The following is an 18,869-nucleotide window of genomic DNA, read 5'->3' on the forward strand; positions in this document are numbered from 1 at the left end:
AAATCCAATGCCAGAAGCAAGCATAACTAAAATCATTTGCTATAAACTTACAGGCATATAATTAGCATTTATATAGTCTGATGTTGGGTCATCATCATCTATCTGTTGCAGCTTTACCCGACTATGGTCAACTTTAGTTAGTAAATCAAGTTAGGATAAAATGAAAATATAACTTTGTGAACACATCTGCTTTGTCTTTGCAAGGAAAATATTTCCAACAGGAGTTAACATTCTAAAATTCCTTCTTGAAGTACTTTTTCCATAAAAGAAAATACATTTTCCAAACATCTGAATAATCAAGCATAGTCTAAGGAAATCTAAAAATTCTAGTGTTGAACGTTTGTATGGGCATTGCTGTAAACACAGAAATTATTTTGCACTTTTGAAATTAGCAAATATTTGTGAGTACCGAATATTTGGAAACTTAAATAGTTGCAAAATTGTTATGCTGATAATATAAAAATATCACCATTGAGTTACAAATAGCCCTCAAAAGCATCCTGTACTTTCAGTATTTCAGTATCTGGTAGCATCCTACATATATAGTGAACAGTCCCAATCTTGAAGCATTAATTTTTTTTTTCAAACAGAAAGCAAATTTATGGATGCAGTACAAAACTGACATATTGACCTTGCAAGTCTGAAACTCCTGTGCTCACATAACAAAACAAAACAAAACAAAACAACATCACAAATAATGTGCATAAACCATCAAACAAAAGAAAACAATGCAAATAAAATGACGAAAATTCTTCAAACTTACATAATTTAAAATCATTCTAAAATTCAATGAACGACTGATTTTCCACAAAACTGAGCCTGAACATATAAGCGAATTTCCCCATCAGTTTTTCTTTAACCCTTATCATGCTGGACACGACTGATTCTGCCTTTGCAACCAGTGTAGATCATAATCAACCTGCACATCTGTGCAGTCTGATCATGATCTGCACTGTTCGCCATTCAGCCAGCATCTTTTTGGTAAGTATCCCCTTTTAACAGTTAATGGTACTGTCCAAACTGAAAGATGGACAAGTTTAGTATGGTAAGGGTTAATATTTGAAATCCACAAATCATAGCCCCTTTAAAATAATCATGTTTCCTGTAACCACAAAAAATTATATTCACTGTGATATACTACACTACTTCAATACAAATGATCATTGAATGTTTTCAAACTTTAACCATTTTCCAAAATTTACAAATATCAGTACATGTCGTATTGGCCTAGTATTCACATTTTACTCTTTTTTAACTGTAAGAAGAATTTTCATTTATAAACTGAAGACATTCAAACCAAAAATAGTGCAAAACATGATAAAAACTGTAACAATATCAATTTTCCAAATAAACAAGATTCACCATGCAATGTACTTTGATATAAGTTAAAATTTATTAATTTATCTTTAACGTTTAACTAAAATTCTAGCATAAAACTGCAGCTCTTGCCACTTTTCACGGGTGTGTTTTAACAGGAGAGAAAACATGTATTAACAGAGAGATTCTCACACTCATGTGCAGTTAAAAAACCTTTGTATATATGTTTGTTCCTTAGCAAAGCATAAAATGTATTACGTCCCCCGAAATGAATAATTCAGAAGGAATGATGTCACCATGATTCCCAGTGCATTTCAATTTTATTTATTTATTTTGTTGGGTTTAACGTCGCACCAACACAATTATAGGTCATATGGTGACTTTCCAGCTTTTATGGTGGAGGAAGACCCCAGGTGCCCCTCCGTGCATTATTTCATCACGAGCGGGCACCTGGGTAGAACCACCGATCTTCGTAAGCCACTGTGCATTTCAAGGAAATTGAATGACACTGAGGGACAATATATTCATTTGTTAGGATCTACGTGTTTTATGCTAGAATAGCGTTAGTGCATATTCATTTTGTGTCATAACATTTTCAGAATCCCACATGGTTACCTTGGCACCCTCAACCTACTGGGTTCAGGCACAAACAAATCCTTTGGGATTCTGCAGATGTTATAACACGAAAAAACATGCGTTATCCCTACAATCAAATCCCCATAAAACAACCGTTTGGAACCAAACCACAAAATTTCATGCCCACGAAATTAAATAAGTTCACAGTCTGTGCACTTCATAACCTGACTGAATCAGTTAGGTATTCAAATATCGGACACTGAGAAGAGGGTGACATACTGTAACTTCGAGAACTGATCAAGATGGTTACTTACAAGGTAGAATATTGACCCATCTGTTTTTAGGTGTGTTAGATTCCAGTCTGGAAGCTTCAGTGCTGGATGTATCTGAAATCCTTTGCCCTATCTTGTTGATGTCCTAAAAATATACATCATACTATGTAAATGATAGGTGGAAATAAGCACTGTTAAGTTTTGTTTTGTTGTTGTTGAGTATATCAAGCCTGGTAAACAACAGATCGAGCTACCTCTTTCTGAGGTATATGGTAAATTGCTCTGTCTCAACTTCCGAGCTAGTACATGTCGCAATAAAAGAACATCAACAAAGGTGAGTGTCATCATATCTAGGAATGGTAAGCGATGTAGACTTGATTAAACTTTACAGAGAACTTAAAGTTTGCTAATTTATTCTTGATTTGTGGTCATGGCAAAGTTTACCAGCAAGCTGAATTAGCGGTGAACTATGGAACCCCCCCCCCCCAGGCCATTGTGACCAGAGGATTTACCATATACCTCTTAACGAGGTAGCTCTGATGTTTACAGGCGTGTATTTAGTCATATGGACACAATTCAAGTCATAAGGTTAACCTTTAGACTGCTAAATTTCTGGTCCATCATTTAACACGGGCAATACCATTTAGTATTTGAAGGGGTGACCAACGAAAATTTACCGACTGAATACTGGTAGGAGACAAGTGCAGACCATGATCAGCCTGTACGAATTACTTGCCAAGAGCAGGCTAAAGGTTAACTTTTCCAGCTTTTGGCGGCAGTTGAAGATCTCACATGCTCCTCCGTACATTCTTTCAGGCATGGGTTACCTAAGGCAGCTACAAAGAACAGCAGATCTTCCGTAGGCCATCTAGATGGCTCCTCCACATGAACAGTTCTACACTAAGCAACATTTAAAACCCAAAGAGACCTGAAGTCAGTGACCTTTACCAGTCACCAATAGAGGCCCATAAGCAGGAATCTTCAGGTGACACAAAGCAATTAACCGATGATGTCATCTTTCACATTACAAAACCCTTCATCAATACTTCCTCCACTTCATGAAGACCGTTATGTAAAGCACCTTTGAAAGTGTTTATTATGAAAAAGACACTATATTAATCTGGTTTTGTTTGTTTGTTTTTGGTTTAACGCCGTTTTTCAACAGTATTTCAGTCATGTAACGGCGGGCAGTTTACTACCTAACTCTAGTGTTCCTTGATTCTGTGCAAATACAACTGTTCTCCGCAAGTGCTGCCACTGCCCCACATGAACCAGAGGTGGAGGACTAATGATTTCCGGACACAATGTTGTTTATCAAATAGTCACGGAGAACATTACGACCCGCCCGAGGAATCAGCTCCTGACCCGCGATCCGTAGAACAACGCTCTTACCTACTGAGCTAAACGGGGCGGGCTTTTATTAATCTGGTATACCGGTAATAATATAATAATAATAATAATAATATATAATATTAAAGAATTACAATTTCTATCATCATTGTAATAGGTTATATTTATGGGGGCTAAAAAATGGCACCATGTGCATTTGACAACATATCTATTTAAAAACAGCTTAATTAAAATTATAAATGGGCCCCAAATTACAACAAGCGGGCAAGGTGGCCAAGCTGGACCCTCGGCCGCTCACATGAGAAAAACCACTGGTGACCATAAACAGTGTAAACATGTTTGACCTCGTGATTTATAGAAACAAATAGTCTGGCCAATTTTCAATACGATTGAACCAAAAATGTGGTCTCTTAAGTTATAAACACTTATTTTCTTTGATATGACATACTGACCTAGATTTTGACCTAGATGACCCATATTCAAACTCCACTAGAATTTCATAAGGCAGTCATTTGACCAATTTCATGAATATCATGTTGAAAAATACAGCCTCTATGGATACACAAAGTTATTCTTTGATTGACCTAGTGACCTAGTTTTTTGACCAAAGATGGACCCATTATTCGAACTCCACCTACATTTCATCAAGGACTCCCATTCAGACCCAAATTTCATAAAGTTCAACTGAAAAATATACACCTCCATTGAATAACACATTGTTTTTTCTATGATTTGACTAGTGGAACCTAGTTTTTGATACCCCGGATGATTCTACATTCAAACTCAACTAGATTTATCAAGGCAATTGTTCTGACCATAAAATCACGTTGAAAAAATACGCCTCTATGCATTACATAAGGCTTTTCTTTGATTTGACTAGTGACCTAGTTTTTCACCCAGATAATTCCATATTCAAACTTGACCTATATTTATCATGGCACTCAATCTGATCTCAATTCATGAAGATCAATTGAAAAATACAGCCTCTATCGCATTACACAAGGTTTTTCACCGATGTGGACCTAGTGACTAGTTTTTGATCCAGATGAACCCATTTCAAAACTGACCTAGATATTTTCATGAAGGTTATCATTCTGACAACATTCACGAAAATCAATTGAAAAATACAGCTCTATCACAAAACAAGGTTTTTCCTTTTATTTGACTAGTGGCCTAGTTTTTGACTAAAATGACCCATTATTCGAACTCTGTCTAGATTTAATCCAGGTAATCATTCTGACAATTTTCATGAATATCAATTGAAAAATACAGCCTCTATGCTACAAGGCTTTTCATTGATTTGACTAGTGCCTTAGTTTATGACGACCCCAGATGACCCATTATCGACCTCTGCTAGATTTCATCAGGTAATACATTTGACAAAATTCATGACGATCAATTGAAAAATACAGCCTCTATCACATTACACAAGGTTTTTTCCTTGATTCAACCTAGTGGACCTAGTTTCTGACCAAGATGACCCATTTTCGAATTCAGTCTAGATTTCATGAAGGGTAATCTTTTGACAATATCATGAATCTCACTTGGAACTAGAATGTGTCTGTAGGACACGGGATTGCCCCCACTGTTACATTTGTCACAAATAAGAGACAAATAATTCACCTGTTTTGCAGTCTTAATGGGTATCGCTCCAACCACACAATTTTTAAGAAAAGGAATCATTATTCTAAGGCCACATACTTTTGAATGTATGAGCATCACAAACAAAAAAATCCACCTAATTTTGGCTATTTCAAGAGCCATAATTTGTATAAATGCTAAGAATTCTCAGGGAAGAATGCCAAGATGTGCAGGACACATCATGAATAAAGATCCAAGGCAAAGGTTCATAAATTTAATCACAACACTTTTTGAGCTAGAACCTACTTAGGTGAAAATGTGCATTTTTTTTTTACTACTTCAGGGGCAGCAACTATTAAAATAGGGGAGGGGCCAGCCCAAAAAATAAGAGGTGTGCCAAAGTTTATATCATGATAAAGACTTATGCAAGTTTCAATCATTTATATTAAATACTTTTTTGAACTAGGTGCATCACTAGGTGAATAATGTGCATTTTTGGGACTATTTCAGGGCCATAAACTCTGAAACTAGGTACGGACCAAAATGAAACTAGGAGGTAGCACAAGTTCATATCATGATTAAAGTTCATGCACGGCTTCATGATCTATCTCAAACACTTTTTGAGCTAGCTAATGTAACAAGGTGAAAATGTGCATTTTTGACAATTTCAGCGGGCCATAACTCTGAAATTAGGGGGCGGCGCCAGACCAAAAATAGGAGGTGAGCAAGTTTATATATGATAAAAGACTTTGCAAGTTTTCAATCATTTATAATTAAATACTTTATGAACTAGGTGCATCACAAGGTGAAAAATGTGAGATTTTGCTATTTCAGGGGCCCCATAACTCTGAAATAGGGTACGGGGACCAAATGAAAAATAGAGAGGTGCACAAGTTCATATCATTGATAAAGACTCATGCAAGGCTTCCTGAATCTATATCAAACACTTTTATGAGCTAGGCCTTGTCCAAGGGTGAAAATGTGCATTTTTGACTATTTCAGGGGCCATAACTTGAAGTAGGGGGGCGGAGCCAAGACCAAGAATAGAAGGATGTGTGAAGTTCATATCATGATTAAAGACTCATTGCCTGGTTTCATCAACTTTATTTAAATAACTTTTTGAGCTAGGCGCGTCACAAGTGATAAATGAGCATTTTTGACTATTTCAGGGTCATAACTCAGAAAATCGGGGGAGGAGCCAGACAACATAGGTGGTGCACATTGCATATCATGATAAGAACTAATGCAAGGTTTTCCTCAATGTATATAAATTACTTTAGAGCTAGGCGCGGTCACATGTGAAAAATGAGCATTTTTGCGTATTCAGGGGACATAATCAGAAAACAGGGGGCGAGCAGATGAAAAATAGGAGATGCGCATAGTTCATTCATGATAAAGACTCCGCAAGGTGTCATCATTTATATCGATTACATTTTGAGCTAGGCACGTCACAAGTGGGAAAATGTGCCTTTTTGATTATTTCGGGGCATAACTCGAAAATAGGGGGAGGGCCAGAAAAAAATAGGAGGTGCGCAACGTTATATCAAGATAAAGACTCATGCAAGGTTTCATCAATTTATATCAAATATTTTCAAGCTAGGCGCGTCACGAACTTCGGACGGAAATGGACGGACAGACAAAGACCAAAATCTATATGCCCCCACCATCATGGGTGAGGGGGGGGGGATCACAAAAAACAATACAGCCTCTATCGCATACCAAGGTTTTCCTTGATTTGGACCCTAGTGACCTAGTTTTTGACTCAGATGACCATTTTGCGAAACTCTGTAGATTTCATCAAGGTAAATCATTCTGACCAAAATTCATGAGGATCAATTGAAAAATACAGCCTCTATTGCATACACAAGGTTTTTTCTTGTTTTGACCTAGTGACCAAATTTTTGACCTCAGATGACCCATTTTCAAAGTCAGCCTAGATTTCATCAAAGTTATCAGTCTGACCAAATTTCATGAAGATCAGTTGAAAATACAGCCTCTATCGCCATACACAGCAAAGCCAGGACGACAGATTTTTTTGCCGACGACATCGAGCGTCAGAAAAACTCCCTGAGCATAGCGTAAAAAAAATAGATACAAATAAAAATTATCTCTTTCGTTATTTAGCCAGCTTTTGGGCTCTGTGATATCTGTAGTTCCTTCTGATAGGAAATTCTGACAAATGCTGCATGGTCCTCTTTAAGAAAAATGTTTTTCTATAGTCTTATTTCACAGTACTATTCTATTCTAATACAATATGCGGATCAAACATAAGTCTCAGTCATATTACACTGTATAGTGTTCACGGACGTCCAACGTATAACAAAATCTTCAACATGTTCGTGTCCATTCGCAGGCCTTTCTTTTCTGTTTATCATGCGGCGCCTGCGCTCCTTGTCTAGCGATGTTCGTTCCATCTAGTGGAAGGTTTTGAGCATGTTCAAAATTTAGAATGTACATCACTAGACAAACTTGTCTGTTAGATGTACGGTAGCTGATATGTTTGTTCGATTTTGTTCGTTACTTATGCCTTCTCTATTCTGTACTTGTCTGGTTCATATCTGGTCTTGTCCTGTTCGCATCCGTTCTTGTCCGGTGGTCCTGATTCACGGCCAGACTACTATTGGACATGCAACAGATGTAACGTACGTTCAACGGTCGATAAACTGGAGAAGGAATGTTTTGTCAGTTCTCATGCGTTGTGCTTTCGTTTTACGTGGTACAATTCCGTTCTAGTTACAGTGAATCCGTTAATTGAAGTTGTTTGTCCGATATATGTGTGTTTCTCTTGCGGTCACTGTGCGTTTTATGTGCCCCAATACACCAATAGTGAGAGCACCGAGCAGCAGCGGCAGATGCATTTCGTTACCGGATAACTTTCTGTCGCAACTTTTCTATTTGTTCGGCGTCCATTAATGCTATATGGTGTAGTGTGACTGACACAATAAAAGTATAGTTTAATACTTAACCCATTTGTTAAGATAACATTTCTACTCAAAAAGACTGCAGGCTGGAATAACTGTGTAAATGTTGAACAGGAGGAAAATAAAGTTTCTCTGGCTAAAATTACTTACTGTTATGGTCAGACAATATGCGGTTGGTAATCTGTGCATTTATTCCAATACAGAGGAGTCTCAATTTGCTAGGCTAGAAAAAACTATAATTATCCACATGAGAACTTTAATATTTCTAACAAATGTATTTTCATAAATTATGTATATACCTTTGCATTCAACACTGACTTCTTTTCAACAATTTAAATATATTTCTTTAAAAAAAGAAAATGAATTCCCATATAATTATGGACTGGGTCTAAAGCTTTTAAACTGAGTTTGGGAACCAGTTTCAGAATGCAGTCCTGACATTGGTAAATTTCAAAATGGTGCTAGTAAACAACCAATCAAATGACAGAATTTTCAGACTGGACCTCAAACTTACTTTGATTACCTTGGGCCTTGTATTATATATGACCATTAGAATACTCTCAAGTGCTCTGTTTAGACAAAAGCACTAACCATCAACTTTTGTAAGTGCACTAATCACCTTGGAAAGCAAGTAATTAATTCTCTTTTGTTATGGTAAACCTTCTTGCAAATTCTGATCAAAAATTACCGTAAAGTACTGTAAGATACATTTAGATGTTTTTTTATCCCCTAAAATAGCCATTTTGGACGGTGATGGTGATATAAAAATCAGCATTTCAATTCATGTAGATTAAAATTATATGTGTTGAGATTTAATTTTGAGGAATGACACAAGCATAAAATTCAAGAAAATTTATCCTCCTCAAATATTAATGATTTCACAGTATTCCGATTAAAGACCCTGTACGAAATTTTACTGTTTCATTGATATGCAGCCTAACAATTACAAAAATTATTTTATTTTGGAAATACTTTAGATATAGATGTAATACTGAAATATATTAATGGCTATCCATTTTTTTCATATGGATAAATAAATTTTGAACTAGAATGTGTCTGTAGGAACAGGGTGTGTCTCAGTGGTACATTTGTCACAATAAGGTGCAATAATTCAAATATTTGCAGTGTATGCTAAGGGGGTTTGGCTCAAAAAACATTTCATAAAAAGGAATCATTATTCTGGGCCATATATTTTTTTGAGCTTTGGCGTCACAAACAAAAATCCATTTTTGGGCATTTAAAGGGGCCAAACTCAGTAATTCTTAATATTCCCAAAAAAGAGAAAAGGTGTAATCACATTGATAAAGTTAAAGATTTTCATGAATTATAAAAATACTTTTTGAGTTAGGCAAAAATATTAGGGAAAATTTGCATTTAGACTTTCGGGGCCATAATTTTAAAAAGGGGGGAAGTAACCAAAAATTTATAAAGGTTTTATCGATAAAGCAGGCAGTATTCACCCATTTAATATCTTTTTTTGAGCAAAGGGTTTTAAAATTAAAAATGTGTTTTTATACTTTTTTAAAGGAGGCTGTCAAAAAATATAGGTGCACAATTTCATTCTTCAAACTATGAAAGGTTTAATCAATTTTATGAAAAATTTTTTGAGTAAGGGTTTCACAAGTGCATTTTTGACTATTTCGGGGGCCATAACCGGGGAAAAGGGGGAAAACCAGTGAAAAATAGAAGGTCCCTAATTCTCCCATAAAAAAAGATTCATGCAAGGGTAATAAATTCTTTTTAAAATTCTTTTGAGCTGGGTGCATCACAATGTGAAAAATTGGTATTTCCGAATTTGGGGACATAACTCTGGAAATAGGGGTGGACCAAAAAAAAATAGAGGTTCAAAAGTTTTATCAGATTAGACTCCTGGAAGGTTTATGAAATCAATCAAAAAAATTTTTTTCCTGGCATGTCACAAGGGGGGAGTTTGTTATTTTTGACTATTTGGGGGCCTAATTTGGAAATGGGGGGGTGGACCAGATGAAAAAAATGAATGATAGTTCATTTCATAAAAAAAGGGGACTCTTTAAAGGGTTTCATAAAATTTATATCAAAACTTTTTGAGCGGGTTGGTCGTGAATTTTCGGGGGGATGGAACATGGAAAGACCAAATTTGGGAGGGGGCCAAAAAGCGAACTTGTTTTTCGTTTTCTTAAAGGCGTAAAAACACTCCAAAACCCACTAATTTTTCACCACCATTTTGTTTTTAGGGCCCCAGAGGCTTAAAATAAAAAAAAAACCCTTGTCAAAAAAATGAAAATGAAAAATACAAGATTAATCCCAAAACAAGAGTGTCATATCCTTAATCCCACTGTTTAAAATTGGCCCTTGGAATATCAAAATAAACATTTTTTCCAATTTCTGAAAAAGGGTCATAAATGTGGCCTCTAGGGTGTTAACAAGCTTTTCCATTGATTTGACCTTGTGACCTAATTTTTTACCCCATATGACCCAGTTACGAACTTTTCTTAGAGATCATCAAGACAAACATACTGTGCAAGTTTGTATCAAATCAAAACATAAATGAAACCTCTATATGGCTTAAAGGGCCAGAACTGAAAATTTTGCCTATTTCAGGGGCAGTAACTCTAGAATCCATTTTGGAATCTAGCCGGTTTTCAAAAGAAACCAAGATCTATTGTGACTTAAGTTGTGTGTAAGTGTGGTTAAAATCAAATTTAAAATGTCACTCCTATCGTGTTCACAAGGTAAAAATTAGCAAATTTTGGCTCTTTCAGGGGTCAATCAGGGGTCGTAACTCTGGAACTTATGATTGGATTTGAAATATTCATCATGCAATCCATGATCTATTTTGTTTCAAATCAAATCAAACCATAAAATTAATGAAGTCTCTATATGGCTGCCAAAGCCAAAATAGCCAATTTTGGCCATTTAAGGGGTGATAATTCTGGAACCCATGATGGGATTTGGCCAGTTTTCAAAAAAAAAAAACCCAACATATAATGCCTGTACAAGTTGTGTGGAAGTTTAATTAAAATCGATTGCAAAATATGGTCTCTATCATGTTCACAAGCCAAAATAGCAAATTTTTGGCCATAACTCTAGAACCCATAATGGGATATGGCCAGTTTTCGACAGGAACTGAGATATTATGCCAATATAAGTTGTATGCAAGTTTGATTAAAATCGATTGCAAACTGTGGTCTCTATCGCGTTCTCAAGAACTTGTGGACGATGAATGAAGGGCAATCATAAAAGCTCACCTTTTCACTATGTGACAGGTGAGCTAATAAAAAGCACAGCACTTCAGCTTCAATGTAAGAAAGAGTTAAGAATTTTTCCCTCTAATGAGACAACAGCTTACACAGAGTAGCTAACCCAAAAATTCCTATGACTAAAAAGACACATCACTATGAGGTATAATTTTCTAAACAAGAGGGTCGTGATGACCCTGAATCCCTCACCTGAGTAATATGAGCCACGTTTCAAATGGCAAACTGACGATAAAATATTAAAAAGTAGGTCAGTAGGTCAAATTCATGGTCACTGAAAGTCGGTTTTAAGATTGGTGTGCAAAACTATACATGTCATCCAAATTTCAAGGCTGTATCTTAAAACAAGAGGACCATGATGGTCCTGAATCGCTCACCTCTTCCCACATGATCCAGTTTTGAGTATGACGTCGTTTTTTCTATTATTTGAAATAGTGACCTAGTTTTTGAGCTCATGTGACCCAGTTTTGAACTTGACCTAGATATTATAAAGATAAAAATTCTGACCAATTTTCATGAAGATCCATTGAAAAATATGGTCTCTAGAGAGGTCACAAGGTTTTTCTATTATTTGACCTATTGACCTAGTTTTTTAAGGCACGTGACCCAGTTTCAAACTTGACCTAGATATCATCAAGGTGAACATTCTGACCAATTTCATGAAGATCCATTCAAGGGTATGGCCTCTGGAGAGGTCACAAGGTTTTTCTATTTCAAGACCTACTGACCTAGTTTTTGATCGCAGTTGACCCAGTTTCAAACTTGACCTAGATATCATCAAGATAAACATTCAGACCAACTTTCATACAGATCCCATGAAAAATATGGCCTCTAGAGAGGTCACAACGTTTTTTCATTATTTGACCTTCTGTCCTACTTTTTGATGGCACGTGACCCACTTTCGAAATTGACTTAGATATCATCAAGGTGAACATTCTGACCAATTTTTATGGAGATCCATTCACAAGTATGGCCTCTAGAGAGGTCACAAGGTTTTTCTATTTTTAGACCTACTGACCTAGTTTTTGACCGCACATGACCCTGTTTCGAATTTGACCTAGATATCATCAAGATGAACATTCAGACCAACTTTCATGAAGATCCATTGAAAAATATGGCCTTTAGAGAGGTTACAAGGTTTTTCTATTATTTGACCTACTGACTTAGTTTTTGATGGCACGTGACCCACTTTTGAACTTGACCTAGATATCATCAAGGTGAACATTCTGACAAATTTTCATGAAGATTTCATGAAATATATGGCCTCTAGAGAGGTCACAAGGTTTTTCTATTTTTAGACCTACTGACCTAGTTTTTGACCGCACGTGACCCAGTTTCGAACTTGACCTAGATATCATCAAGATGAACATTCAGACCAACTTTCACACAGATCCCATGAAAAATATGGCCTTTAGAGAGGTCACAAGGTTTTTCTATTATTTGACCTACTGACCTAGTTTTTGAAGGTACGTGACCCAGTTTCGAACTTGACCTAGATATCATCAAGGTGAACGTTCTGACCAATTTTCATGAAGATCTTGTGAAATATATGGCCTCTAGAAAGGTCACAAGGTTTTTCTATTTTTAGATCTACTGACCTAGTTTTTGACGGCACGTGACCCAGTTTCGAACTTGACCTAGATATCATCAAGATGAACATTCAGACCAACTTTCATACAGATCCCATGAAAAATATGGCCTCTAGAGAGGTCACAACGTTTTTTCATTATTTGACCAATTTTCATGAAGATCTTGTAAAATATATGGCCTCTAGAGAGGTCACAAGGTTTTTCTATTTTTAGACCTACTGACCTAGTTTTTGATCGCATGTGACCCAGTTTCGAACTTGATCTAGATATCATCAAGATGAACATTCTGACCAATTTTCATGAAGATCCATTGAAAATTATGGCCTCTAGCGACGTCACAAGGTTTTTCTATTTTTAGACCTACTGACCTAGTTTTTGAAGGCACGTGACCCAGTTTCGAACTTGACCAACTTTCATAAAGATCCCATGAAAAATGTGACCTCTAGCGTGGTCACAAGCAAAAGTTTACGGACGGACGGACGGACGAACGGACGGACTACGGACGACGGACACCGCGCGATCACAAAAGCTCACCTTGTCACTTTGTGACAGGTGAGCTAAAAACAAACAAGAGCTGTCTGAGGGGTGAATGCGAAAGAGTTCTAAGAGCTTCTTTATTTATATGCACTTAGAACTCTCCCATTCACCCCTCGTGTCACTAATGGTGACAAATGCCATCGCAGCACTTTGACCTTTGGCCTGGTGACCCCAAAGTCAGTAGGGGTTAAGTACTCAATAAGTACTATCAGCATGTGAAGTTGAAGTTCTGGGTGCAGTGATTCCCCAGTAAAGTGCCTTCATGCAAAAAGTTAACGTTATGACAAACAAACTAACGAACGAACGGACGGACACTTGAAAACTAATATGCCTCCCTTCGGGGGCATAAAGAGTTAGACAGTAGGTCAAGGTCACAGTCAAGTTACTCCTAATCACTTGGGGTCATCAGGTAATTATAATTTAACAGTCTAGGAAAAATGATCTGATAATTTTTGAAGTATTTATTTCTATTTAACTCATATAACAAGTGACAGGATGGAGTCTCTTCACCCTAGGGGCATAATTTGAACAATCTTGTTAGAGATCCACTTGGCAATGCTACAAACCAAATATCAAAAGCCTAGGCCTTAAACTTTTTTTATTTTCCAATATAAGTCTATATCAAATTTGGGACCCCCTGGGCAGAGCCTCTTTTCACCCCAGGGGCGTAATTTGAAAAATTTTGGTACAGGATCACAAGGCAATGAAACATACTAAATATCAAAAGCCTAGGCCTTGCAGTTTCAGGCCAGAAGATTTTCAAAGGTTGTTCCTATATAAGTCTATGTAAAACTTAAGACCCCCCAAGGCAGGGCCTCTTTTCACCGCAGGGGCTTATTTTGAAAATCTTGGTAGAGGACCACAAGGCAATGCTTCATACCAAACATCAAAGGCCTAGGTCTTGCGATTTCAGATAAGAAGATTTTCAAAGTTTTTTGCTATACAATTCTATGTTAACTTGGGACCCCCAGGACGGGGCCTCTTTTCACCCCAGGGGCTTTTTAAAGGATTTTTGAAGTTCTTAGTTCTGCATGGAATTCAATTCTTTCAACAATTTTGACCTTTAAGTATGACCTTGACCTTGGATCTGGTGGCCTGCATTCAATTTGTCTGCTTTGTACATTGTGTTGATGCAGTAAATAACAGATGCCAGCTTTAGGAAAACCTTCCAAGCAGCTTATCAGATAACGAGAGCTATTTGACCTTTGACCTCCGAGTGTAGCCTGGAATTTGGACATAGTGACCTGCTTTTTGTGATCTCCACATCATCCTAATGAGATAAATGATGCCAGTTTTATAAAGCTTCTTGGGGGCATAAAATTACTTTCTTTACTTAAATGTAATATACATTGACAATTGCCACAGCAATATCCATTATATCTTCAAATAAACCTGAATGTTTTCTTTTTATAGATCACATACAAGTTTTGTGTATTTATCAACCATTTTACCATAGTTTCATGCACTCCCAAGCCCCGGGAATGCATGAATGTAAAAATACTCATACAGTTTATGCCTCCTTAAATAATAAAAATAATAATAATAATAACAAGTAGCTGCGTTCAATAAACGCTTGATGTCCCCGGTGGCATCCATGTCGATACAAAGCAACCTAAGTCCAAAACGCGGTCAAGTTCAAGGTCAAGGTCAAACTGAGGCAAGGTGATGTCTGAAGTTGAAGAATGGTCACAGGTTACATCTGCATTAGTATCAAGTCATTCTAGTTAGGGGTATTGATGCTAGACGAAACGGTCCCATTTGGTTAACCTCATACGGACAGACGAACGAACGCACGAACAGACAGGACAATCACTATATGCCTCCTGTATCAGTAGATGCCAGGGGCAAAATAAAAATAATAATAATTACTTTATTTACGAAAAAGGATTACAATAAAAAGTAGTGCTTGCTTACGGATCAATGACTTCCTTATACCAAAGGAAGATAAAACATGCAACACATATAGACAGGAACAGGATAATAGACAGTATAATAATCGTTGTAGTCTGGGATGATCCTCTTGGTGGTGGTGGTGGTGTAGCTTGTGTGGCAAAAGGTCCTAAAGGACTGGAGATAGTACACAGCAGAGTCCCTGTCCGCTTTGTGCAAGCATATGCCGCTACTCTGAAATCATATGGAAAAATAACAAGACTTGACATAAAACCTTCTCTAAAAAAAATTTTACATCTGAACCTATTTTTTCTTTTTAACATGCTATACCTACATGCTATGTATGGTCAACACTACATGTACATCTACGAAAGGACTTAATAATGCGACGGGAAAGAATATCTTAAATAGTTTCATACTCCAAGTGCAAATTTCTGAAAGAAGTTTAAACCAATAATTATTTTTCTTAAAATGAAAGAAAGTACAGTTTGACATACAGTAATTTAAAACTATGTGTGTAGCAAATATTAATGCTGGTTCATAAAAATAATAGTTCAGACACCTTCAAAAGTTATTTGAGCCATTCCATGAGAAAACCAACATAGTGCATTCTGGTCAGGATCCATACTGTTCACTTTCAAAGCCTATTGCAATTAGAGAAACCGTTAGAGAACAGCATGGATGCACAGGCTGGTCTGAATCCATGCTGGTCGCAAATGCACTATGTTGGTTTTCTCATGGTGGGGCTCATTTCATTCCTTTACATACAACCAGGGATTTCATAGTACTTTTTATCTGGAAAAATGATTATAAAAACAAGTCTAAGCATTTTCACAAATAAAAAGAGGGCCAAGATGGTCTTAGATCACCCACCTAAGTTTGAGAGCTTAAATAAGCTAAAAAGTGTGCAAATTTGAAAGAGGAGCATAATATGCTCCAAAGCCTTGCTGTTGGGTTAACCGTTTAGCAACGTGGTTGAGTGTCTGCTTTAGGATCAGGAGGTCCGAGGTTTGAACCCAGTTGGAGGCTTGGGTTTTTTCTCCTCTAAGTTTACCCGTTTGAACAAATTTGGGAGAAGACCTTATAAACATTCTACAGACCAAGTTTGATGAAGATCCATCCAGCGGTTCATGAGAAGTCATTTAAAGGTTTTTCTCTATTTTTAACTCTAGTGGCCCCTAAAAGCGGAAAAACTGAAGCATTTGAAAAACTTTGATAGAGGATTATGCCAGGATTCTACTGACCAAGTTTTGAGCAATTCTGGAAAGCTGTTTCAGAGGAGATGTCATCTAAAGAAAAGTGTGGACAGACATACAGACAAACAGAGGGGTGGTGAGTGATCATAATAGCTCACCCCAAGCACTTCTTGCTCAGGTGAGCTAAAAATCAAAGTACTGAAGATGGATGGAGCAGAAAAGATGTAGTTTATGGGTGATGATAAAGCAGTATCAGTAAAGAAAACAAAACCACATTTCATAGCAAGCGTCAGCTGACACATACAGCTGATTTAGACACTGGTAAACCTAGCATACCCCTTTTAAACCTGTCAGGCAGCTTATGTAATCTTAGATATATATACCAGGGGTGTGGAATTCCTATGTCGACTTGTCCGACTCAGGACTTTTTGACAGCGGACAAGCGAGTTTTCGCATTCCATTTGTCTATGGACAAGTACAAATTTTCTAGTTTGAAATGAAAAAAAAGAAAAGAAAAATTAAGAAACGCTGAACAGTACTTCAAGTTTATGAAAGAATTTGACGTACGAAACGGATGTTTCACCCGCCGAGGGCCTCTCGTTTTCTCCAGTTTTGGAAAAACCATACTGCGTCTAAATTTAGCAGCTGTTTCTCTGCACTGTGATTGGTTCCCTGTCACGATCTTGGGTTATTTTTGCACACGGTAACTCGGCGAATAGAAACCGGAAACGTAAACAATTATTAAAAAGTTTTGAACAAATTCGTTGTTACAACTTCGTCTGCAAACAAAAATGGAAGTCAACAGTCAAAGCACAAAGAGCTAGCTAGCACAAGTCAGAAAGTTTCATGTGTTTTTTTTTTTAACAGTCAGAAAGTGCCATGCTTTCTCACATGGGTTCACATGGCATGATGAGCAGTCTTTTAGGTATTTCTGTTGAATGTTCAATGGCCTCATGGCCAAACACAAGCTAAAGTGTCAAAAGTTTATTTTTAAAATAGCTACAGTATTACACTTTTAATTATTATATTTGCTTTTGTTACTACTTGTAAATTATTGTTAAAAGAAAGAATTATTTGCATGCTAAAATTTTGAAAATCCGGGCAAGTAAGTTTTGACTGCGAACAAGTAAATTTTTAAGTCTCGTTTGTCCGTGGACAAGTGAAAACAAGAAGCTGCGTTCAATAAACGCTTGATGCCCCCCGGTGGCATCCTTGTCTATACAAAGCAACCTAACTCCAAAACGAGGTCAAGGTCAAACTGAGGTCAGGTGATGTCTGAAGATGAGGAATGGTCACAGGTCACATTTGTATTAATATTAAGTCATTCTAGTAAGGGGTATTAATGCTAGAGGAAATGGTTCCATTTGGTTAACAAAGAAATGGCCTATACAAAGCAACCTAAGTCTAAAAATGAGGTTAAGGTCAAAGTCAAACTGAGGTCAGGTGATGTCTGAAGATGAGGAATGGTCACAGGTTACATCTGCATTAGTATCAAGTTATTCTAGTAAGAAATATTAATACTAGATGAAACAGTCCCATTTGGTTAACTAAGAAACTAAGAAATGACACATAGAAATGACACATACAAAGTATCCTAAGTACAAAACAAGGTCAATGTCAAAGTTAAACTGAGGTCAGGTGATGTTTGAAGAGGAGGAATGGTCACAGGTTACATTTGCATTAGTATCAAATCATTATAGTAAGGGGTATTAATGCTAGATTTGTTTGTTTGTTTGTTTTGGGTTTAACGCCGTTTTTCAACAGTATTTCAGTCATGTAATGGCAGGCAGTTAACCTAACCAGTGTTCCTGGATTCTGTACCAGTACAAACCTGTTCTCCGCAAGTAACTGCCAACTTCCCCACATGAATCAGAGGTGGAGGACTAATGATATCAGACACAATGTCGTTCATCAAATAGTCACGGAGAATAACTTAAAGGAGAACTGTTCTGGCACCATCACAAAAGTTATCTATGGTCTTGTTAACTTACTTAAAGCAGAACTGTTCTGGCAGTGGACCATTACAAAAGTTATTTAGGGTTTGTTAACTTACTTAAAGTAGAACTGTTCTGGCACCATCACAAAGTTATTTATGGTCTTGTTAACTTCCCTTAAAGCAGAACTGTTCCGGGGGACCATCAAAAAAGTTATTTATGGTCTTGAAAAAACTTACTTAAAGGAGAACTGTTCCGCACCATCCACAAGTTATTTATGGTCTGTTAAGTTACTTAAAAGGAGAACTGTTCGGCAGTGGACCATTAAAAGTTATTTATGGTCTTGTTAACTTACTTAAGGAGAACTGTTTGCGGGGCACCATTACAAGTTATTTATAGTCTTGTTAACTTACTTAAGGAGAACTGTTCTGGCAGTGGACCAACACAAAAGTTATTTATGGTATTGTTAA

At 36.8% G+C, this 18,869-nt stretch overlaps 2 protein-coding genes across 2 annotated transcripts in view; both read right to left on the reverse strand.

Annotated features, from left to right (window-relative positions):
- Positions 1-14,754, reverse strand: part of LOC128546050 (receptor-type tyrosine-protein phosphatase beta-like) — a 44,909-nt gene extending 30,155 nt beyond the window's left edge. The window contains exons 1-3 of the mRNA XM_053542102.1: positions 14,728-14,754; positions 2,208-2,310; positions 52-131 (exon numbers count right to left, since the gene is read on the reverse strand). Coding sequence (XP_053398077.1) covers positions 52-131; positions 2,208-2,310; positions 14,728-14,754 — 210 coding nt within the window. The remainder of the gene's footprint in view (positions 1-51; positions 132-2,207; positions 2,311-14,727) is intronic.
- A 509-nt stretch (positions 14,755-15,263) lies between these two features.
- The window catches only part of LOC123551314 (phosphatidylinositol phosphatase PTPRQ-like), an 89,659-nt gene continuing 86,053 nt past the window's right edge, over positions 15,264-18,869 (reverse strand). Inside the window, exon 17 of the mRNA XM_053542103.1 lies at positions 15,264-15,503. Coding sequence (XP_053398078.1) covers positions 15,290-15,503 — 214 coding nt within the window. The 3' untranslated portion in view covers positions 15,264-15,289. The remainder of the gene's footprint in view (positions 15,504-18,869) is intronic.

The sequence above is a fragment of the Mercenaria mercenaria genome, chromosome 4 (assembly GCF_021730395.1).
Source record: "Mercenaria mercenaria strain notata chromosome 4, MADL_Memer_1, whole genome shotgun sequence".
In the NCBI taxonomy this organism is placed as follows: Eukaryota; Metazoa; Mollusca; class Bivalvia; order Venerida; family Veneridae; genus Mercenaria; species Mercenaria mercenaria.